The 25,588-nt window shown below is 36.4% G+C and overlaps 1 protein-coding gene across 1 annotated transcript; it reads right to left on the bottom strand.

The window, feature by feature from the left end:
• Window positions 1–2,655: 2,655 nt before the first annotated feature.
• LOC125282219 (pancreatic alpha-amylase-like) lies at window positions 2,656–22,248 on the bottom strand. Its single transcript, XM_048216438.2, has 11 exons — window positions 22,157–22,248; window positions 9,322–9,535; window positions 8,856–9,002; window positions 7,825–8,022; window positions 6,987–7,217; window positions 6,099–6,232; window positions 5,219–5,341; window positions 5,027–5,126; window positions 4,646–4,764; window positions 4,414–4,539; window positions 2,656–2,880 (listed from the first exon to the last, which is right to left on the bottom strand). Exons 2-11 carry the CDS (start codon window positions 9,487–9,489, stop codon window positions 2,691–2,693), a joined length of 1,536 nt encoding a protein of 511 aa, XP_048072395.1. The 5' UTR covers window positions 9,490–9,535; window positions 22,157–22,248; the 3' UTR covers window positions 2,656–2,690.
• Between the last annotated feature and the right edge of the window lie 3,340 nt (window positions 22,249–25,588).

Here is a 25,588-nt window from a genome sequence, read left to right as displayed (position 1 = left end):
TAATATCATCAAGGCTTATCTTCAGTGTAGGCTATGGCAAAATCTCCTTTTTAAAGCTGAATATTATTCCCTCGTATGGATATTATCACATGTGACTCATCCACTGTTGAAGTACACTTGTGTTGTTTCCACCTTGTTGGCTATTGTGGATAATGCTGTTATGAACATGGGTACATAAATAATTACTTTGCGAACTTGCTGTCAATTCTTCAGGGTATATACCCAGAAGTGGAATTGTTAGATCATATGGTAATCCTATTTTAGTTTCATTAAAAACTGCCATACTGTTTCCCACAGCAGCTATACTATTTCAACGTTCCACCAGCAATGCAAAGGGTTCAATTCTGGCACATCCTCAAGAATGCTTGCTTCTTGTTTGTTTTGATAGTAGACATCCTGAGAGTGAGGTGATATCTTTGTGCATATTGATAATTTGTACATCTTTAGAGAAAAGTCTATTCAAATTCTTTGCCCATTTTTGAATTGGGTTGATTTTCTATTGTTGAATTTCAGGTGTTCTCTATATATTCTGGATATTAATCTTTTACCAGATGTTATGATTTGAATTATTTTCTCTCATTCTGTACACATCTTCTGATGAAAAAACTTTTTAAGTTTTTGTGAAGTCCAATTTCTCTATTTTTTTCTTGTTACCTATGCCTTTAATATCAAATCTAATGAATCACTGTCAAATCACTGTCAAATCCAATGTCAGGACGTTCTGTTTTAAGAGGTGTTTTAGTTCTTAAATTTAGATTTTTTTAATCCAATTTGGATTAATTTTGTATACCATCTTAGGTAATGGTTCAAATGAAATCTTGTGTGTGTGGATTTCCAATTTTCCTGCCACCATTTATTGGAAAGACTATCCTTTCCCACTGAGTGGTCTTGGCATCATCCTTGTCAAAGAATTATTTGATGAGGGGCGCGAGGGTGGCAGAGTCAGTTAAGCCTATGACTCCTGGTTTTGACTCAGGTTGTGGGATCGAGCCCTGTATCAGGCTCCATGTTAAGCGAGGAGTCTACTTGGGATTCTCTCTCTCTCCCTTGGCCTCCTGCTCGTACTTGCTCGCTCCCTCTCTCGAATAAATAAAATTAATAAATCTTAAAAAGAAAAGAAAAAGAATCATTTGACCATATATGAGAGGATACATTCCTGGATATTATTCTATTCCATGGATTTATATGCCTATCTTTATGCCAGTATCACAATGTTTTGATTACTGTAGGCTTTTTTTTTTTTTTAAGATTTTATTTATTTATGTGACAGAGAGACAGCCAGAGAGAGAGGGAACACAAGCAGGGGGAGTGGGAGAGGAAGAAGCAGGCTCCCAGCGGAGGAGCCCGATGTGGGACTCGATCCCGGAACGCCGGGATCACGCCCTGAGCCGAAGGCAGACGCTTAACGACTGCGCTACCCAGGCGCCCCTGATTACTGTAGGCTTTTAATAGGTTTGAAACCAGAGGTGAGTCCCCTAGTTTTGTTGTTCTTTCTCAAGATTGTTTTGGCTATTCAGGGTCCCTTGAGATACGAAGTTTAGGATAGAATTTTTTTTTTTTTTTTTTTAGGTCTGTGAGATGTTGATAGAGATTGCATTGAAGCTGTAGATTACTTTGGGTGTACTGACATTTTGATACTACTAAGTATTCTCTCCCAAGAAAACAGTAATGCTTCAATTTATTTATGTCTTTAACATCTTTCAGTAAGGTTTAATAGTTTTCACCGTACACATTTTCCACCTTGTGGTAGATTCCTAAGTATTGTATCCTTTTTCGTGCTATTATAAATGGAATTTTTTCACAATCTCCGTTTCAGATTGTTCATTAGTGTACAGAAATGCAACTGATTTTTGCATGGTGCCTTTGTATCCTATTACTTTGCTGAATTCATTTATTCTGACAAGTTTTTTTTAGTGGAATCTTAACTGCATAGACAGTGACACACAGAGAGTGATAGAGACATGGATGAATAGATGGATCAACTGATCAATTATTCTTTAAAAACCTTCAGAGATTTATCACTCTACCAGGATTTGCTACTTCCTTTACTTTATCTCAAGAAAGTCTTGTTCTTTTATTATGTTACATCCCCACTTACCTTCATTAATTTTTAATGGAACAAAAAATCCATACGTCTACATCAACTTAAAGACATTACAAAGAGAAAAACAGAGAGAGAAAGTAGAAGATTCCTATGAGTTCCATATAATTAAGACTCATACCTTGCATAATTTAAGTTTATTTTATTTTTTGACTTATTAACTGTAGAAGGGCTTTCAAACAGTTGAAGTCACTCAAATGCTATAACTTTGTATGGGAATCGTTAAATCAGCTCTCCCGAACTCTTAGAAACACTTGATGGAAGAAATACACAAATACATGCTGGGAAATTTGGTGTTGATGGCAACAAACATATTTGTTAAGATGCCTCTCTGAATTCTTAGAAATTCCATTGACACATGACAAGACATCATGAGCCTTTAAAAATATAACATGACGATAATCGTAACGAACTTATACTTACATAATTACATGTGATTTTTATGCTTTTCTGAGTTTTTCAAGTTGATTGCTTCTAGCTTTTACCAAAAATTCATGAATTATAGGAAAACACACACACACACACACACACACGGAAAGAAATACACTTGGCTATTTCTCTGAGTATGCGTATTTATTTATTTCAAATTTTACAACTTAGATTCAGCATGAATTGCAATGAACGGATCTTCAGCAGAGTTACTAATGGAAAAATGAGCATTTCCATCCCCAGAAACATAGATTTTGATTCCCGTACAATTGCCGTCAATTTTGTCTCCAGAAATGACATCACAATATGTGCCGGCAGGAAGACCAGTTTGCAAAGTTGAAGATAACGCCCTGTAAAATAAAATTTAAGATTTAACTTGAATTCATCACAATTAAAAGCAAGAATTCAGACTATCTCTAAAAGCTTCACTTTGTGTTGTAGAGCCCTAAGCAGTCAAGGTCTCAGTGAGAAGCAAATGCAGAGACCTCTCCAGTAGATGTGAACAGTTTTCCAAGACTGAAAGTAATCTTACAGTAGACTTAGCGATTCCCTATTCAGCCATGAATATTATCACGAAATTATGGCTGAGGGACTATTAGTGAAGATTTGGGTGAATTGTCACCCTTAGATAAAAGTACTTCCTGTGGTAAACAAATATTTTAAATATGTCCTCATCTAAACTTAAGAAAACACGAATTACTTTCAATCATTTAAATTTGATTATTACTGCGAAAATCTTTTTCACAAGAGGAGAAAGTGAATTTGGGCTGGAGATAAAAATAATCCAGTATTTTTATGAACAAGTGTATGGTTTGAAATATAAAGCTGTCTCATAAATTTATTTTCCTTCCCCCATCCAAAAGACAGAAATTAAAGGACTAGCCATAGCTTCTTTTGGCAAGAAAGAGATATATTTGTTTTCCCTTTTTGTCAGCAAAATATAATGTAGGCTAAAATGAGCTAAGCATGGGTGAAAGTAGGCCTTGGAACTGAGACATTTCAACTGCTTGTGAAGACATCTTGTAAGCCATAGTTCTCTATACTAGGGAATCAATACACTCGAGGCAGACGATGGAAGCATAAGCAAAGGAAAGTAAGAAGAAGTCTCAGAACTAAAACTTGAAAATCTCCCGAGGTGAATCACTGACCAACCGTAAGACACATGTTCTTTATACATATGCTTTGAAAATATATCTACTGGGGCGCCTGGGCGGCATAGCGGTTAAGCGTCTGCCTTCGGCTCAGGGCGTGATCCCGGCGTTCTGGGATTGAGCCCCACATCAGGCTCTTCCGCTATGAGCCTGCTTCTTCCTCTCCCACTCCCCCTGCTTGTGTTCCCTCTCTCGCTGGCTGTCTCTATCTCTGTCGAATAAATAAATAAAATCTTTAAAATATATATATATATATATATATATCTACTATTTGCCAGAGAGACGGGGGAGTGAAAAAAGAAGACCAAAAAACCAGATAGATGAATACTCGCAAAAAAGAGTTAAAAAGACATCAGTATTGAGGCAATATTTTTCCATTATTTAAAAAGGGAAGGGGAGCTGTAAGCCTTGTTCTTCTAGTGATTTCACAACCTTTATATTAACTACTCTGTGTATTTGGGGTGGGGTGTATATGTGAGCCTATATGGGTGCCTCATATCTGCCCATGATAGGCAAGGATGCACATGAAATAACTCTACTTAGAACAGAAAGCCCTTATAAAGAAATCAGAAGAATAGAAGTCATCATCATTTTTCTTCTGATTTCTGTTTTTTTTTCATCCACTGAGCATATAACTATTCAGATATGAAAACAGTAAATGTGCAAGAAGAGAAAGTAGTAAACCAAGAACATATTGGGATACAATGTGATTTCTAATTCATATCTACTTACCAGTCATCATTGTTAAAGACAATGAATCCTCTGTTTCCTCTTCCAAAAGCTACTTGGTTGCTACCGTTATCCCACCAGTTTGTAAAAGGTTGGCCATCAACTACATTACGGAACGCAACCATGTTCCTAAAAATAAAACACCACATAAAATGCTGGTGAATACGTTAGCTGTTTGAAATAAAATGTTAAGAATGTTTATTACTAGAGGACATCTCTAGATAAGAATGCCCACCTTATTTGACGCCATCGATGTTCACATACCCAATCGTTACCACAAGTAGTGTCGGGATTAATAGTAACTTCTTTAATTACCCCATTATTATTTGGTGGCCCAATCCAATCATTAACATCCTTAGGTAAAGAGAAAAAAATTTAAAAAGCTCAGACTTTTTAACATCTCAAGTATTTATCTCTTTCCTCTCCAGTCCACCAAACCCAGTCTGTCTTGTGTCTCTGAGTTCTCTGCAGTTGGAATCTAACTCCCTCAGTATTTTTATAGCCTTTTACCAAGTTCTGCCCATTTTCTCCCCAAGTTTTCATTCTCTAGTACCATATTTTAAAACTGCCTTCCCTTTCTTGAGAAAAAGATATTTTGGATAACACAAAAACTTACTACTCCATTTTGAAAATATCTTGACCAACGGAAGCTTGACATTACTCGTGTAAATCCATATGGATGAGCGAGCATAAATCCAACTCCCATTTTGTACAGTCTAAAGGTTACAAAATGATGTCATCATAGAAGAAAACAATATTTTTAGTGTCGTTAAAAGGTAGGTAGAAAAGGGGGGGCTTTATTTCCTACCTGGCGTCCCAGAATGTAAGAATAGATGCTCCCCCAGCTCCGTGTCCTCGCTGATTGTCATGGTTATCCACAAACACAAGTGCTCGATCAGAAGGCATGAAACCCCATCCTTCTCCCCAGTTCCTATTAAAACACGTATGCACACACAACATGTATTCTTTTCTAATAGCTTTAGGGTAACCTAAGTGTGTCTTTCTTTTGGTATAGCAGGCCCAAATGGAATTCTCTAATTCAATGATTGTTCTATAGGAGTTTTTAAAAAATATCTACAAACTATATATAGATATATTATACACTCCATGTACGTATATATGTATGAATTACTTGTAATACATTCATGGTACAGTTATAAGATTTTTGTTATAAAAAAGTCATTTTAGAGATTTCAGTACATTACAATTTGGATGAAACTTCTGAATGATCAACATACATATGATATTACACAAAATGGAAAACTGGGTTAAAAGTAGGTTTCACTCTTATATTGATATAATATAAATATTCTACTACTTGAAAATAATTAATTGATAATAATATTTGTAAATTCCCATAGCATAGCCATGTTGTAAGTACTTCATAAATGATACAATCATTTTAATACTAATGTAGCCTTCACATATTTTATTGCATACATTAGTTAAATTTAATATAGTTATAGAATACAAAAAGTCTCTAGGGTGTGTTTTGGGTTTCTTGTTATCCTCATGACTGACATTTTAAATAATAAAGATGATAAATTGGAATTTGGGGAAGTACAATCCTTATTACTAGCAATTGAATCCTTAAAAGTTCTAAATAAGTTTCTAAGATAACTCAGATTGGGATAATAAGACTAACACATCTGTGAAATTATTTAAAAGACAAATCATATTTCACTCACTTTAAGTAAGCCATCTTCTCTCCATTCCATCTGCGCAGGACTGTGCCTAGTTTTGCACCATAGTTGAATTCTGTCACACGGCCATTTCCAAAGTACTCCTCGCTTTTAATTGGCTCACCACCCAGATCAATTACCTAGTGGAAATATAGGGAAAATATCATTTTAAATAAGAACTTTAAAGATTTTTCACCAAGTTAACATTATATAAAAAATGGCTTGAAACTATTTATATTGTTTGAAATACCCAAAAAAGATTCTTTTTCTGTGCTAAATTATATGCTACAATATTAAAACTAACATGATAACAAGGTGACCTGTTGTCCTCTGAGAATGTGGACCTAATTTTACTCTTGCACATAAACGATAATAACAATGACTCGCATTTCTATAGCACTTGAGATCTGGTTCACAACAATTCTAAGTGCTTGACAAATATTAACTTACTAACATTTAGACAAAGACATAACTATGATCATATCTCTTTTCTTCACATGAAAAGACAATGTCGCAGAGAGAGGTTAATCAATTTGTCTAAGTGAACACAGCGAATAGTGCTATAGGCAAGATTAAAACTCAGATAGGCTGGCTCAAGAAAACCACTATCATATTATCTGCCTTTTGTAATGGTCTCTGGGGAGACGGTAAATGACACAGATGTTTGTAGCCTAAATAAATTCTCTGCACTTCCATAAAATCTCTTGTGATAAAGAGTTAGATGTTAGAGACTGTCTCAATAAAATAGGGTTCAAGAAAACTCTTCCATATAAATGAGCCAGCCATTAAAGAACAGAAGTTGTATTCATTAAATCTATCACTTATTTTCTAATGAACTAAAAGATCTTATTTCATATACCCATGAAATGTAGATATATACAGGTATTAATGTACCTCCTGGAAAATGAAAGGTTTACTTCCTTCAGAGAACCACTGTGTATTTAGATTATGCAGTTTATCCAAAACGGCCTTGATGTCTCCAGGCCACATGTGCTTAGAAGCATCAATTCTGAACCCCGCTACACCAATGTCGATGAGGCGGTTCATATATTCAGCAATCGTGGAACGCACATAGTCTTTCTCCAGCGCAAGATCAAGAAGACCAACCAGACGACAATCTCGGACCTATTAAGGTAAAAATTTTGTGACTGATACACAAAACATCGCCTCTACCTGATAATCCATTTGATAATGCATTCATTTATTCATTAACAGATATTTCGGTAGTGTCTTCTTTGCATTGGAAACTGGAGATGCTGACATACCTTTGAAACATTTTCTAGTATAAAAATGGAGTATGGAGGAAATAAAGTAGACGAGTTTTTTGACTGGAACAAATTAAATGGGGGAAAATGCTTTAAATCTTGATCTGCGTTTCTTATTTTTTTTTAAGATTTTATTGATTTATTGGACAGAGAGAGACACAGCGAGAGAGGGCACACCAGCAGGGGGTGGGGGAGAGGGAGAAGCAGGCTTTGCTCTGAGCAGGGAACCCAATGCAGGGCTCCATCCCAGGACCCTGGCATCATGACCTGAGACTAAGGCAGATGCTCAACCACTGAGCCACCCAGGCGCCCCTGTGTTTCTTATTTTCAAATAGTCAAACTTGGAATCCTCTTTTCCTAAGGAATCCAGGCCAGTATTTAAAAATGAAGATCAATAAACTACATGTAGATAATTAAACACAGATAGCTCTTTATCCAGATCACTGTGGGTTTTTTCCTTTAATTACCTGATAAGGATCATTATAGCTCTCAATGTCTCCACTTCCAGTTTTACATTTACCATCATTAAAATCCCAACCAGAGTATGGGACTGCTGGAAAATCTCTACTTCCAGGGTTGAAGTAGCTTCCACAAGTACTGCTCGTTCCTGCACTCGCAGCATTCCCACACATATGATTAATGACAGCATCCACATAAATACGGACCTGAAAAACAAAGTTTCTATTTCAGTTGGACTTATAGAGAGGTAGAAATCTATCTAGTATTATTGACTAAAGTTTCTGGTATGTTAATCGCACTCCAAAATAGGTCTTTGTTATTTTTTAACTTATCTTCCTAATAAACCAAAAGGCAAGCGTGAAGGGAAATCAATGTGAACTGAATACCTATCTGCATTCTACCGTCTTGGTAAAATACTTACCTATCTGATAAACTGATAGAACGAAAACTACCATAACTATGAAAAAATGCAAACAGTCTTTTTTGCGGGGAGGTAAGAATCAGCTAAGACAGGAGAGCGTAGTGGTCTTTGAAATTTCCATGCATCCTCCTAAGAAAGAAGCAGCAAGTCTCTATTATCTACTTAGCATCCGAAGGTAAATATTGTCTCTCATGCTCCCCCTCAGAAAGAATATAACGATTTACCATCAAAAACCCCTACGTGAAAGAGGACCCGGAAATGACAGGTGAAGTTACAAGTCACATCAAAATTACAGCAAATATTGCAACTGGCATTTCCAATTCCTAACTAGAAAGGGATTCCCCAGAAATGTGTATAGTTATAGGCCTGAAAGCTGATACTTGCTTTATAAACAAGTTCGGCTTTAAACTGGGACTTAAATTTCTTTAGTAGACAAATAGCACATACACAGGAATTTGCACAGCTGAACATAAGGTAATAACTAAGTGTTAGTTATAGCTTAAGTGTAAAGTGAAATAAAAAATAACCACGGAACACCTTCTGCTCCAAAGGAACGGGAGAGAGGAGAGAGAGATTATTTTCCTGATTATTTCTTAAAGGAAACTTTAATGCACTTACACCAACGTTGTTACATCGAGTCACCATGTTTTTGAATTCATCTTCATTTCCGGATCTTGTGCATAACTTGTAGCTAATTGGTTGGTACCTTTCCCACCAAGGTCTAAAAGGGTTATTAACCACAAGATTTTCATTGGGTGGAGAGATCTACCAATAAAAAATCATAGTAAGTATCAAATTATGGGTTACTTTATATCACTGGATACTCTAGAAACTAACCAATAATCTAAAATAATTTCGGAATCTTTGCATATACAGCTACATCTTTAGCAACAAATGAAAATATTAACAGCATATTGGAAACGTCCTGCTGAAGAAAGCTTATATCAGAAACAAAACATAAAGCTGCCAACAATCCTAAACTTTTTTCTTCCTCGGTAAAATGTTCCAGCTTTACCGATACATATCACAATACCATATACTACAAGGATAGCAAACTGCAATTTCTACTATGAACAATACCCACCTGAACCCCTCCAAATCCTTTTGGAGCTAAGTATCGCTCACATTCAAGAGCAATGTCAACCCAGCGCCACTCGAACAGATGGACGATAGATGTCCGTCCAGGTTTGGTATTTGGGTCATACTGAGCCCAGCAGAACCCAATGACGGAAAGCAATAGAAAGAACTTCATTTTGCTTTGAAGTTGCCAGCATTCTTTCCAGCCACTATTTATCCTCCTGTAAGAAACACATTTTCCTAAGTAAATGTTAACATGAATAAATACGTAGGGCGTAAACTGTTTATTCATAATCAGAAAAGGACTATCAATAGTAATATTAACAGGTGAAGAATATCTATAAACAACCTGCCAGGAAAACAATCTCCATGACCTTTTAGAACTTAATGTTTTCCTTATGGAGGGAATATGAACCTTTTTAAACATCTGGCAGTTTATATGCAAAGAATCCTTAATCGTGTATTATTTAATTAGCATTAGGGTTTATTTCTGAAGTCCTTCACTGATAGAAGGAAAATCACAATCAGAGCCAACGGAATTTTTAGTCAAAACATTGCCTTGACCATCTATTTGCAAACTTTATAGTGTTTCAATTTCAAAAAGGAAAAGGATACTCAATTCAGTTCTATTTTTACACCACCAGTCCTAATTTTTAGTTATTTAAGTTCCTACATTAAGATTTAAGAAACCATTTGGAAGTTGAATGCCCATGAATTGAAGAAACAGACCCTTTTCCCACCTCCATCAAATCATGTGCTTAGTGCAAAGGCGATAGCAGTAGAGTGTTTTGGTTTTTTCTCCTTTTAGCTAAATATCTCCCCTACGCAATAGGACACTAAATTGATGAATTCAATCCCATTTCCGTCTGAATGTAAGTAAAAACCTATAAAAGAGAATACTAGTACAGGTGGGGAAAACGTAATCCATTAACCCGACAAGCATGAACTGAATGCTGCTCTTTGCTAAGCATGTGATGTATTCAGGATACAGTGATGAATAAAACAGGATTCTTACTCTCAAGGAGCTTACATTCTATTGTGGAAAGAAAATATAGGATTGCACAACATCACTGACCATCAGGGAAATACAAATCAAAACTATAATTAGATACCACGTCACACCTATCACAATGGCTAAAATTAACAACACAAGAAACAACAGGTGTTGGCAGAGGCGGAGAAAGGGGAACCCTCTTACACTGTTGGTGGAAATAAAAACAGGTGCAACTACTGTAGGAAAACAGTATGGAGGTTCCTCAAAAAGTTAAAAATAGGACTACCCTATGATCCAGCAACTTCGCTAGTAGGTATTCACCCAAACGATACACAAATACAGATTCAAAGGGGTAAATGAACCCCTTTGCTGATAGCAGCATTATCAACAATAGCCAAACTATGGAAAAAGCCCAAATGTCCATCGACTGATGAATGGATAGAGAAGTACTATATGTGTGTGTGTGTGTGTGTGTGTGTGTGTGTCCATACACACACACAATGTAATGTTAGCCATAAAAAAGAATGAAATCTTGCCATTTGCAACAACGTGGATGGAACTAGAATGGGTTATGCTAAGTGAAATAAGTCAAGCAGAGAAAGACAATTATCATATGGTTTCACTCCTATGTGGAACATAAGGAACAACGTGGAGGACCACAAGGGAAGGGAAGGAAAACTGAATGGGAAGAAATCAGAGAGGGAGACAAAGCATGAGAGACTCTGGACTCAGGAAACAAAAAGGGTTAAAGAAGGGAGGAGGGTGGGGGGATGGGGTAACCCAGTGATGGGTATTAAGGTGGGCACATATTATGATGAGCACTGGGTGTTATATACAACTAATGAATCATTGAACACTACATCAAAAACTAGTGAGGTACTATATGTTGGCTAACTGAACAGAATAAAAAAGAGTAAAAATAAAATAAGATAAAAACAGAAAGAGAGGAAAACCATAAGGGACTATATAGTTAAGAGAACAAACTGAGGGTTGCTGGTGGGGAAGTGGGTGGGGGATGGGCTAGATGGGTGATGGGTTTTCAAGAGAACACTTGTTAGGATGAGCACTGGGTGTTATATGTAAGTGATGAATCACTAAATTCTGCTCCTGAAACCAGTACTACACTATATGTTAATTAAGTTGAATTTAAACAAAAGTTAAAAAAACCTGAAATCTTGCCACTTGTAACAACATGGATGGACCTAGAGTTTATTAAGCTAAGCAAAGTAAGTCAGTCAGAGAAAGACAACTATCATATGATTTCACTCATATGTGGAATTTAAGAACTAAAACAGGTGGCTCAGTCCATTAAGCATCTGCCTTCCATTCAGGTCATGATTCCAGGGTCCAGGGATGGAGTCTTGCATTGGGCTCCCTACTCCACGGGGAGTCTGCTTGTCCCTGTCCCTCTGCCCCTCACCTGTGCTTGTGCTCTCTCCAGCTCTGCACTCTCTCTCTCAAATAAATTAATTAACTAAATCGTTAAAAATAAAATTTAAAAAAAGAAATAAAACAGATGACCATACGGAAGGGGGAAAAAAGAGCAGAGACGGAAACAAACCATAAGAGACTGTTCACATTACAGAGCAAAGTGAGGGTGGAGGGAGGTGGGTGTGGGATGGCCTAGATGGATGATGGGCATTAAGGAGGGCACTTGTCATAATGAGCACTGGGTGTTGTATGTAAGTGATGAACCACTGAATTCTACTCCTGAAACCAATATTGCACTATATGTTCACTAACTAGAATTTATATAAAAATTTAGGAAAAGGAAAAGAAAGGGGAAAAAAAGAAAATATATGAGTAAATAATAATAATAAAACAACTGAAGATGTCAATAAGAACTAGTATGAATTAACAGTAACAAAATGGAAAGTGACTTCGTCATCAAGGTATTTTAAACTGGAGAGTCGGAAGATTTCTCTGTGGAAATGATTTTCAGCTAGGATTAGAAGCAGGCAGTCATGGTGAAGATGAGAGAAAGAGCAATCTAGAGGAAAGGACAACAGATAAAGCCCAAGGAAAGAAAAAACTGAAGTGACATTTAAAAAAAAACAAAAAACAAAAACAATGTAGCTAAACAATGTGTAATGAAGGGAAGGGTAAAATGATGCGAAGTCTATTAGGCCAGAACATGTAGGAGGGACCTTGTAGAATATAATGAGAGAGGCTCTGAGTCTGTAAAAAGCAGACCTAAGAAACTTTGGTATACTTTAAAAGAAAATCAGTCTTGCTGCCATGAAGATATTGGATTATGTGAAGACAAGAGTAGAGGTAAGATCAGCTAGACTTTTAGGTGGTCTAGGAAAGAGGTGAGGGGCTTGGACTAAGGACACGGACAGGATATAATTCAGAGACAGAAAGGCAATAGGTTTATAGACAGATGAGAGCTGAGGAATGAGGGAAAGAAAAAAATTACAGAAAGGTATTTGGTGATACCATTCATTAAGATGAGGAAAAACAAGGAAGTACCAGTTTTAGGGAAGGTTACGTAGAACACTGTGGTCCATAATTATTCCTCTATCAACCCTAATGCTCTCCTTTGTTCCTTCTTCTAACCCACCATGTAAACACAATTTGTCCTACTTTCTTAGTCAGTTCAAGTTGTTAAAACAAGATTATCATCGACTGGGTGGATTAAACAACAAATATTTATTTCTCATAGATCTGGAGGCTGGGAAGCCTGAAATCAAAAGATCGGCAGTTCAGTGTCTGGTGAGAGCCTCCTTCCAGGTCCACAAATAGCCATTTTCTCCTGTATCTTTCTATCGTGGAGAACAGAGAGAGCTCCAGTCTCTTTCTCTTCCTATAAGGACACTGATCCCATCATGGGGCTCCACTCTCATGACTTCATCTAAAACTCATTACTTCTCAGAGGCCCCACAGCCTTATACTATTGCACTGGGAGTTAGGGTTCCAACATGTAAATTTGGGGGGAAACAAGACACAAATGTGCAGGCCCTAAGACTTATCCATCGCAAAACTAAAATTCCCTCATATTTCAGAAGCAATTTCATTGCTCCATGATTTTCCAAGTATTTTCCTTCTTTCTAGGATCACCTTCCAATATCCTTGTGTATCTAGTAATTATTCTTCCTTCCAAATGCAGTTGAACCAACATCTTTTGCAGCTTATCCTGATATTCCCAGGCATAGTTAATAACTCCTCTGTATGATAGCTTTTTAACATATATGACATTATTAAGCTATATTTGATTTATATTGTGAATGTATTATAAATAACTAAGTATTTACATGTCCCGTCATTCTGTACCAAACTTCTTAAAGGTAGACTTCCTATTTAATATTCGTAGAAACTAGCAAAACAAATAGCATAATAGCTTATGTGATCAATAAATTGTTGTAACATAAGACTCTAAACTCCAGGGACAGCTGGGTGGCTCAGTCGGTTAAGCGTCAGCCTTTGTCATGATTCCAAGGTCCTGAGATCAAGTCCCACAATGGGCTCCTTGCTTAGCAGGGAGCCTGCTTCTCCCTTTACCTCTGACCCTCCTCCTGATTGTGCTCTCACTCTCTCTCTCTGTCAAAATAAATAAATAAAATCTTAAAAAAAAAAAAAGACTCTAAATCCAGGCACTGTAGAAGGCATTGGCAAACTTGGGTTACGTCTTCAATGATTTTTCGAAGTAAACAAACACTGTCAGAAATTATATGAATCTAATCTTTGTAAAACTTTTGTACACATGAACGAAATAAAGCCAGACAATCTGAAAAAATTGTCCAGGCTCATACGCTAAATAGAGCCTGTGATTTGATAACAGGTCCTACCACAAATCAACATTCTCTGTAATACACTGATATTCATTATAAAATTCTAGAGGAGTAATGTCCAATATGGTAGCCACAGGCAATATTTGGCTACTGAGATCCTGAAATAGTAGTCTGATCAGAGATGTGCTATAAGTGTAAATTATACTACAAATTTTGAAGAATTAGTTTAAAAAATTAATGTAAAAATAATTTTATGTCGTTTATGTCAAAATAATATTTTGTGATGCATTAGGCTAAATAAAATTAACATAATTGCCCTAGTTTCTTTTGACCTCTTTTTTTTCAAATATTTAATTTATTTATTTCAGACAGAGAGCAAGAGAGAGATAGAGAGAGAGCACGAGCAAGGGGGAGCGGCAGAGGGAGAAGCAGGCTCCCTGCCAAGCAGGTAGCTTGAACGGGGAGCAGGATTCAATCCCAGGACCTTGAGATCATGACCTGAGCCAAAGGCAGACGCTTAATCAATTGAGGTACCAGGCACCCCTTGACCTCTTTTAGTATGGCTGCTAAAAATTTTTAAATTACATATGTGGTTTTCATTATATTTCTACTGGGCAGTATCATTCTAGAGATAATGTTAAGTCAGAGAAAGGACACATCCATACACAAATGCAAGTAACAATGATAAAATGAAGAACATGATTACTAGTTTAAGAAAGATATGAGTAAAGTGCTTCAGGATTTCACTGATAGAAAACATAATTTGTGCTGGATGGGAACAGAGGAAGATACAGTCAATTCGAAGAATAGGTTTGACTTTCAAAGAGATAAGGTGAAATAACTTTTACATAAAGAAAAGGGGGAGGGTGGTAGCTCAGTGGGTTAAGTGTCTGCCTTCAGCTCAGGTCACAATCTCAGGGTCCTGGGATCACACTGCATCAGTTCCCTACTCAGTAGGGAGTCTGCTTCTCCCTCTCCCTCTGCCACCCCACCTCATGCGTGCACTCTCTCTTTCTCTCTCAAATAAATAAATAAAAGCTTTAAAAGAAAAAAATGAAAGAAAGAGAGAGAGAAAGAAAGAGGGAAAGACAGACAGAGAGGAAGAAAGAAAGAAAGAAAGAAAGAAAGAAAGAAAGAAAGAAAGAAAGAAAGAAAGAAAAGGAGAGGAAGAAAGAAAGAAAAAAAGGAAAGAAAGAGAGAAAGACAGACAGAGAGAAAGAAGAAAAAGAAAGAAAGAAAGAAAGAAAGAAAGAAAGAAAGAAAGAAAGAAGAAAGAAAAACAAAGAAAGAAAAAAGAAATGCCACGTAGAGAAATCTATTTGTCCCTACCCATTCCAACCATCTGAGTTGATCTACCATCTAACTGTAGTTGAATGATTATTCCAGGGTTAAACCAGCAAAAGAACCACCTAGTCAACCCATAAAATTGTGAGGCATAATGCGTTATTACTGTTATTCAGCAATAATTAACCAATACAGAAAAGAGAGATGCAATAGATTTGGTGGAGAGCAATTCTACAGGAAATGGTAGCTAATAGGATATAGGGAGAAATGAAAAGGAGGAAACAAAGGGGACTCTGGGATTTAAAGTTTAGTGAATGCAGGTGACAGGGTGACACAGTTGGTTTAACATCCAACTCTTGATTTCAGCTCAGGTCTTAATCTCAGGGTTCTGAGATTGAGCCCCATAAGGGACTCCCTGCTCAGCGCAGAGTCTGCTTCAAAATCTCTCTGCCCCTACACCCCCGTAAAATAATCAAATAAATCTTTAAAAAGCATGAATATCATTAAAGGAATAGAGCTTAGTGAATGAAAGAATGACAACACCATCATCATTCATAGTGCAATCCAGAGGCAGACTTGGTTTAGGGAAACTGAAGAACTAATATCACGATATACTGAGTTTGAGGTATAAACAAACATTAAATATGAAGAGAAAAGTGGAGGGATTTGGACATTTTCAATAAAGTAATGATAGTCTCAGAAATGGCACACAAAATATTTAAGCACAGACATTGACCAATCAGAGCAGATACCATCCATAAACAACTAGTATGGATAGTCAACGATTATGGCTGAATTATCAGTCTTGGAGAGTTGGACGCTTGAGACTTGACAAGATAGCAAGAGAGATGTTGAATCCAAAGTTATAATGTTGGGTAAAGCCCAGCAGTCTATATGTTAGGGCAGGTCAGAGAGAGCATCTAAAGAGGTACCTTTAAAAGAGGAAGTGCTGTTTCATTAGCAGAGAAAGGTTTTCTTTTTCTTTTTTAAAAGATTTTGTCTATTTATTTGACAGAGACAGAGAGAGAGAGAGAGAGAGAGAGCGCACAAGCAAAGAGAGCAGCAGGCAAAGGGAGAGGGAGAGGCAGGCTCCCTGCTCAGATGCCAGGACCCTGGGATCATAACCTGAGCCGAGAGAAGACGCTTAACCAACTGAGCCACCCAGGCACCAGAGAAAGGTTTTCAAAAACAAACAAGAAGGACTAAATTTGCAAGGAAGACAAGAAACTAACTGGATGTAGATGAATATTAGAATGAGAGAAGGAGAGAAGACTGACTAGACAGTGGATGATATGGGGCTGATGGTGATAAAGAGTTGAGAATTAGATAACAGCATAGTTTGAACTTCAGACTGGACTTAAGCTTCCAAATGTTAAGAAAATGACCTTAAGTGTTAGATAAACTGCAGTTTAAATCCTGACCTTGTCATTTATTATCCACATGACCCTGGAAAATAATCTCTTTTTTTTTTTTTTGGAAAATAATCTCTTCAAGTTTATCTATGAACAAGAAAAAGTAATATGTACCTCATAAAGTTGTCACAATGACTGAGTGAATAAACACCAATAAAGCTGTTACCCCGGTGCATGATACATTAAAAACTCAATATATTTGGTTTCTGTAATGTTGTTATTACTGCTTTGTTATTTTTATTGCTGGTACTATTCAAACTGCTCTAAACTCATGCTCTCTTTCCACTTCCACTTCTAGTCACTTGGACATTCTCTCTTTCCATGCCACTCTTTCCAAATTCTAATAATACTTTCTACTCTCAGAAGTATTTGTTTAACCCCTGCCCCTGCCCAAGAATTGATAGTGGTAAGAAGGAGCCAGCTAAGTTCTCCACCTGCTCTTTTTCCACACTTTCCTTTCTTTTCCTCTCTTGTTGTTTTAACCTCTTTAGAGAGTCTGGGAGATCCCATGATGATTTTGAAATAACTTCTCATCACTGCCACATCAATTAACTCTGAACTGTTTTTAATACTGTTTCACATGTACTTTAGGATGTTATTTAAAAAATAGATAACTGGCAGACATAAACTGAGAAATTTTACTAGCATCCCAGCATAGGTGGATGCATACAATTATACAATAATCTTCTATCAGGGGTCAGTCATTGTCACAGATTTTCTCATTTAATCTGAATTTTCATCTCAATCAATCTAAAGAGCTATAAACTCCATAGCAGAGGCATTAAGACAACTAAAGAGTCTTTATATCTTGTGAAGTAAAATGTGCAAACAAATCCTTGACATCTTTCATATCAATAACAAAACAAAAAAGGGGCACCTGGATGCCTCAGTCAATTAAGCACCTGTCTTTGACTCAGGTCATGATCCTGGGGTCCTGGGGATCAAGCCACATGTCTGGCTCCCTGCTCAGGAGGGAGCCTGCTTCTCCCTCTCCCTCAGTCCCTTACCCCACTGGTGCTCCCTTTCTTTCAAATAAATAAAAAAATATTTAAAAAAAAATAACAAAACAAAACAAAAAAAGAACTTGAAATAGTTGTAATGTCTACTTCCCATTATGGATTTCCTAAAATTGTTCTCCTCAGAGAAGATATTCACAGTTATTAATACTAATATCAATGCTCTGTTGCCCACATCTCATATTGCCTGGATTGCCTTACAAAGAGGAAACTTCTTTCTATTTTAAAGCTTTAAGGGCTACTAGAATATGTCAAGTGAGATGTATTGGGAGTTCCTTAAAAATATAAACTAGGACATTTGCTAATATCCTATCAACAAAGCAATAGTCCTTAAGAAGTATTTATATTTGAAGTGCCAATAAAACATATACAATACAAAAAATACTATCAACTTAGACTTCTCCATAAGTTGGCTAGTTTCTGGTGTTCTCAAGTATTTTTTTTTCTCAATCCATATTGAGATATTTGTTATTTTATTTAATATCCACAATATAAATGACATCATAGGGGAAAGGCTCTAGAATAAATCCAGGACTTCTCTTAACACATGAAATACCATAATTTTAGTGATTCAGCTTAAAGTCTACTTAAATCATACCATGTCAATAATAGAATAAAGGAACTCTATTAAAACGTTAGGTAAAAAGTAGTAGTCAAAAAACTAGTATCTATTTCTAGAGCATTCTTCATACTTACATAAATGTCAGTTACCTATACCAGTATTAGCTATGACAGTGTTCTTTTCCTCCATCCAAAGCAGCCTTGCATCTCAGGCAGATAGTAATATATTTTTTAACATGGAAATGAACATTAACCAAGAAGAGACAAGTTATCTACTCTTACCATTTGTAGTTAGTAGCCTAGATACCTCACAGTTAAATATCTTTATACCAAGTTTTTTAATTAAAGTATCATTCAACATTTTGAATGTCACATCTATGCTTATTTTGTCACTTTTATTTATCTTCAGGTATTTTTTTCTAATTTTCTAGTTTTTAATATTCTAGAGCTTAAGTAGTATTATTACTACAGTATTTGGTCAAGTTAGTGGTTTCTGTTACTGAAAACAGTGATAATTCCTCTAAATCATACATTGAATCATGGATAAATTTCTCCAAAATGTCTCCCACAAGCTCTCTATCCACCCGTCCCAAAAAAGAAAAGAGAAAAGAAAAGTAAAACTAGAAGATGAACCTGAGCTTAAGATATTAAATCACGTGTGAAGGCTAGAGAAAAGAGGCAAATATAATCCAGTTTGCCTATCAGATTTCTTAAATGAGAGAAATATTTTGAGCCAAGGCTCAGACACACTTCAAACACAAATAGCACTTTTTGTGCCGCTGGAAACAAACTTGAGATGTCAACAAACCTAAAATAGACTGTGAACCTTGAACAATATCAAATCATATGACAGAAACCATTTATTTCAAGACAAAAAGTGAGGTGTAGGGACTGCTTGATACTCATAACACATTAAAATAACTTGCCACATCACTTCTTTAAATCAGCAAACTCTCAAATCCACAGGTCAGTCCTTTCAATTATAAACTAAAAATAGCACAGTTCTTGTTTTGCCTTCTCTTCAGTGAGGGAAATAATGCTGAATTTAGGGCTTTGTACATTTCCTATAATCTTTTTTTTTTTTCAATAGGTACTCTTACAACTCTTCCCAATTCTGCAAACCTAATCTGTAAAAGAAAAGTCTAACGTGAGCTCTGCAGTGATACTTGATTGGCTAATATCACTCCTGATTCCTAAACAAACTACTGTCTTCTCTCCTCTGCTCAGCCTCCTGCCCTGCCACCTCTTCCAAATACACTGTACCTTTTCAGTTGTTTGCTTTCTCTTTCTCTTTCTTTTCTCTCTTCCTTTCTCTTTCTCAGTATCCTCTCCCAATCTCAATTAGTCTTTTGTTTTCCTGAACCATCTATAGCAATCTGTAAGAAAAAAAATTTTTTTAACGATTTTATTTATTTGACAGCGAGAGAGAGACAGTGACAGAGGGAACACAAGCAGGGGGAGTGGGAGAGGAAGAAGCAGGCTTCCCTCTGAGCAGGGAACCCAATATGGCCTTGATCCCAGGACCCTGGGATCATGACCTGAGCTGAAGCAGACGCTTAAGGACTGAGCCACCCAGGCGCCCCTGCAGGAAAATGTTTTGGTGAAATAACCTTAAGGCACAGATTAAAATGATTGTGTCAGATTAAATAAGTGTGACTAGGATGTAAACAAAGTCTCTAAACCAAAAATCTAATTTTGAATCTGAGCTTTGCCATCTACTATGTGAACCTTAGAGAAAACACAGCCTATAGATTGTATTTAGGTCTCAGTTGGAAAATGCGGGTAATCGTATTATTGATAAATATGATAGAAACACAAAAATAACTAAAAACAACTAACAATATGTATTGAGTGTAACTCTGTGCCATTTCAGTGTATTATCACTATGATTCCTCACATAAACGTAAATGCAAGATGGAGTTATGATTCTACCCAGTTTTAAATGGGAACTGAAGTACATTAAGTAAGGTCATTTGTCCAGGTCAAATTTCAGTAAATGCTGAGACTGAAATTCAAAACCAAGCACTTTAACTCTTCAGTGAGTTCAACCCACTCCTCAGGCTCATCAGTCTCCATTAACGAGTTGTAAAAAATAAAATACTTTATGTGAAGATATTTTAGAATCTGGAAATTTCTGTTTAGCTAAGATTAATATGTTTAGAAAATTGCAAAAGTAGTAAGGGTTCATCTCGTATTTCCTGTTTTTCAAATTTTTACATTAAACAAAATTAATATTTCTCTGATACAGTGTTATTTTATTTTAATTGTTGGGGGGTGTTTTTTTGTTGTTGTTTCTTTTAGAGAGAGTGAGAGAGCATGAGCACGAGAGGCAGAGGGAGAGGGAGAAAGAGAATCTTAAGCTGGCGTCACACTCAGTGCAGAGCCCAACACGGGGCTTGATCTCACAACCCTCAGATCACGACCTGAGCCGATATCAAGAGTCAGCTGCTTAACCGACTGAGCCAGCTAGGCACCCTGTTACAGTTCTTATTCCAGATCTCACACCCACAGAACGTATTATTATTCATAAATATTCAGTCCTCCTCCCTGCAGGTGAAACACACATCTTGTCCTGTTGAATTTGGGAATTTCCATGTCATTTGCTATAGCAATGAAATAAAAGCAAAAGTACTGTTTTCCTCTGGGGCCTCTGTGATTGTTAAAGCATGTATCAAAACGAAGGTTCAGTGACAGATTGTAAAGTGACTAATAAGAAGAGTCTCCTTTTTGACCTAAGGTAAACATGAGAAATAAACGTGACTCTCCTAAGCTGAGAATTGACTCTCCTAACTGAGAATTCAGGTCTTTGTTATTGCGGCATCACCTGTTCTGTCCTGATTGATACAACCATTAAGTTCCCTTTAGCTCTTTGATTCCTAGACATTCTACTTGATATTTCTTTTCTCATGGGATGTAGGAAGAAAGAATAAATCATAAGATCGGAGAACATTAATATTGAAAGAGACTACCGGAATAAGCTAGTCCAATGGTTTCCAGATTTTGAGCTCTAAGTAATCAGAAATTCTATAAAATCGTATTGAAACATATTTTCATATAAAAGTCATGCAATTCAGTTTCATAAAAAACTACTGTTAATACATTATCTTTTTTTAAAATTTGGAACCACGTAGTTAAATCTAATTCTCTTATTTTACTAATATAAAAAAAAAGACCTAGGAATTTATATTGAACAAATAACAACATAAAAAAATTGACAGTGATGTCAGCATCATGGTGGTGTGAGTCATTCCTTTTCCCTCCCCTCTCTGATTACAATGAATTAGTCACCTAAAACTGAATTAAAGTGCCTCTGCATTACACCAGAACACCTAGGAAATGTCTATCTACTTGTGCATCCAGAAGTAAGTGGATAGGATCACAAAGGGGACTGTGGATTCAGGGGAGTTGGTGAACCTGCTCCACCTGCACTTGCCCTGAGTAGAGAAGAGGAACCTGGAGAGTACACAAGTGGATAGATACTCATGGGAGACAGAGAATCTGTGGAGGTCCAGTCAGCCTGACAGGAGAACCTGGCACACCATCAGAGTGGGACAGAGGTGAGCTGGGAGGCAGAGGACAGGGAGGAACCCACTGAGGCAGCCTCCCTCTCCAGGGCAACAGTGGAACACTTTGGGCTTTGGGCAACAGAAGGAGCTACCTCTCTGGCAGAGGAAGTGATAAGTGAAAGAAGTGACACACTACCTAGCTGCATGTGGGTTGCAGCTGGAGAGGCTTGTTTCTCTCCTGTGATACAAGAGTTCCAAGGAGGGACCTCCACGACTTGGGGGCGGGGGGGAAGGAAAGAGGCAGACAAGGAGTATGAAGTGGCCCTGAAGGAACATACTTCCTTCTGTATGCTTCAGGATTTCCTCTGTAGGTCTGTGCATGGATCTCTTGAAGTTCCCTACACTAGGATCCACCTACTGGTCTCTAGGCACCCCCAAAGTTCCAGATGCTAAGTCCACATCTCCCCCAACACTGCTTCCTGCTCTTTTTGCATACTTCATCCCAAGAGCCATCTTCCATAGGAGAAACCAAAAACTTCAGCTATAGTGCCACCTTCTGGACTACAAAAGAAACTCTTCTAATTGCTAGCCTGTAGAGCTGTAATAGCCAAATTACACAAATTCTTAAGAAAAGTGTTTGCTACTTTAAATGTAAAATCAGAGACATATATTGTCAGACACAATGAAAAATCAAGGTAATTTGATATCATAAAAAGAAAATAATCTCCATATACTGAATTTAAAGACACAAAATACTGAGATGAAACTGACAGTTCAAAATAAATTTTACAAAGAAATTTAATGGGCTACAAGAAAACCGAGAAATGTTATTTAATGAACTCTGGAATGAAATGAATGAACAGAATGAGTACTCTACCAAAGAGACTGAAATTAAAAACACACAAAGCAAAACAGAAATTCTGAGGCTGAAGAAGACATAGAATGAAATGAAGACTGCATTGGAGAGCCTAGGTAACAGGGCAGATAAGAAGGAAGGAAGGGTTAGCGACTTGGGAGAGAGGAATTTAGAAATGATTCAGTCAGAAGAGGAGAGAAAACTAAGATTTTTAAAAAGTGAAGAAACCCCATGAGTGCTATCAGATTCTATCAGAAAAGAAGATAGAATTATTAGTGTACCAGAAAAAGAGAGAGAGAAGGGGGCACAGAGTTATTTAAAGATATAATAGCTGCGAACTTTCCAAACCTGGGGAAGAAACTGAACGTACGAGTCCACAAAGCTAGAACACCCTGTTATTTCAATGCAGAAAGACCATTTCCACAACACTTTGTAACAAAACTGTTCAAAAATCAGTTATAAAGAATCTTAAAGGCAGCTAGGAAAAAAAGAAAGTAATCTACAAAAAACTCCCATTTAACTATCAATGGAATTTTCAGCACAAACTCTGTAGGACAGGCAAAAAAAGAATGAAATATGAAAGTATTAAAAGATAAAAATTGACAGCTAACAATATGCTATCAGGTGAAGTTATCCTTCAGATATGAAGGAGAAATAAACACTTCCTAGACAATCAAAGGCTGAGCTGAAAGAGTTCACCACCATTAGAACTGCCTTGCAAGAAACGCTGAACTAAAATGAAAACATAATGCTAATTAGTGACACAAAACATGTGAAAGTACACAACAGTCTGGCAAAGGTGAAAAACAGAATTAGAAGGCTGAACTCTATACTAGAATGGTGAGTAAATCACTTAACCATAGTATAAAGATGAAAGAAAAAGAGCATTATAATAATTATAGCTATTATACTTTGTCAATGAATTCACAGCATAAAATGAAGTAAACTGTGATATCAAAATATAAAAGGGAAAAAGTTTAAGCTGGACAGTGATATGAAAAAAAATGTAAAAGGGGAGAGGTAAAAGGTGGAAAATTAATGCCCCCCAAAACTGTAAGTTGCTATCAGTACAAAAGGAACTATTTTATCTATAAGATGTTTTACGTAAGCCGCATGGCAACCACAAAAAAATCTAGAGTCATAAACATTTAAAAAGGAGAGACTGAAGAAATCACTGAGGTAAAAAAACACCACTTTATAAACGTAGGCCACAACAGAGGGGAAAAGGAACAATGGATATATAAAACAATCAGAAGGCAAATGACAAGATGGCAGCAGTAAGTCCTCACATATTTATTATCATTCTAAGTGTTAATGGATTGAATTCAATAGAAAGGTATAGAATGACTGGACAGGTTCAAAAAAAAAGTCCTAACTATATGCTACCTATAAGAGACTCATTTAAATTCAAAAGACACACACAGGCTCAAAGAAAAGGAATGCAGGAAGATATTCCATGCAAAGAAAACCAAAAGAAAGTAAGGGTAGCCATACTTACATCAGACAAAATAGACTTCAAGCCAAAAACTGTAATAAGAGACAAAGAAGGTCATTATATAATGATAAAAGGGTCAAACATCAAGAAAATACAATAATTGTAAATACATATGCACCCAACATTGGAATACTGAAATATATTAAGCAAATACTAATAGATCTAAAGGAAGAAATGGATAACAAGAATAGTAAGGGACTTCAGGGATGCCTGCGTGACTCAGTGGGTTAAGCATCTGCCTTCGGCTCTGGTCATGATCCCAGGACCCTGGAATCCAGTACAGACAGCACTGAGCTCCTTGCTTCTCCCTCTGCCTGCCGCTCCCCCTGCTTGTGCACTCTCTCTCTCTCTCTCTCTCTAACAAATAAATAAATAAAATCTTAAAAATAAAAAAGAAGAATAGTAAGGGACTTCAATACCCCACTATCAGCAATAGATACGTCATCTAGACAGAAAATCAATAAGGAAACAATGGAATTGAACCATGCATTACAATAAATGGACATAACATATATAGAATATTCATCCAACAGCAGCAGAATATACATTCTTCTCAAGTACATATGAAACATTCTCCAGGACAGATCATATCTTAGCGAACTTAAGATTGAAATTATACCATCTTTTCCTACACACGTGATAAAAATCAACAAGAGGAAAGCTGAAAAATCTACAAAAATGTGGAAGGTAAAAAATATACTTCTGAACAATTGAGTCAAAAATCAAAATGGAAATAAAAATTATCTCAAAACAGATGAAAATGGGAATACAATATATCAAAATTTATGGGATGCAGCAAAAGAAGTTCTGAGAGGAAAGTTTATAGTGATAAATGCATATATCAAGAAATTTAAAAAGATTTCAAATAAACAACCTAACTTTATATCTCAAGGAACTAGACACAGAAGAATAAATGAAGCTCAAAGTAGCAGAAGAAAGGAAATAATAAAGATCAGAGTCGAAATAAATGTAATAGACACCAGAAAAACAACAGAAAGGACCAATCAAACTAAGAGTGTTTTTTTTTGACAAGATAAAAAAAATTGAAAAACATTGGCTACCTAACTAAGAAAAGAAAGAAACTGAAATGATGAAAATTAGAAATGAAAGAGGAGACACTGCAGCTGATACTACAGAAATACATACAATCATAAGAGACTGCTACGAAAAATTATATGCCAAAACATCAGATAACCTAGAAAAAATGAGTAAATTTCTAGATAGACACAAGCTACCAATACTGAATTAGGAAGAAATACGAACAGGCCAACAAGGAGTAAAAAGATTGAGTCAATAATCAGAAACCTCTCAACACAGAAAACCCAAGGCCTAGATGACTTCACTGGTAAATTCTACCAGACATTTAATGGAGAATGAATATACATCCTTCTCAAACTTTTCCAAAAAATTGAAAAGCGA

Source organism: Ursus arctos, unplaced genomic scaffold (genome assembly GCF_023065955.2).
Source record: "Ursus arctos isolate Adak ecotype North America unplaced genomic scaffold, UrsArc2.0 scaffold_189, whole genome shotgun sequence".
Taxonomy (NCBI): domain Eukaryota; kingdom Metazoa; phylum Chordata; class Mammalia; order Carnivora; family Ursidae; genus Ursus; species Ursus arctos.
The sequence above is the reverse complement of the archived record's forward strand: the minus strand, read 5'-3'. Positions and strand labels throughout refer to the sequence as shown.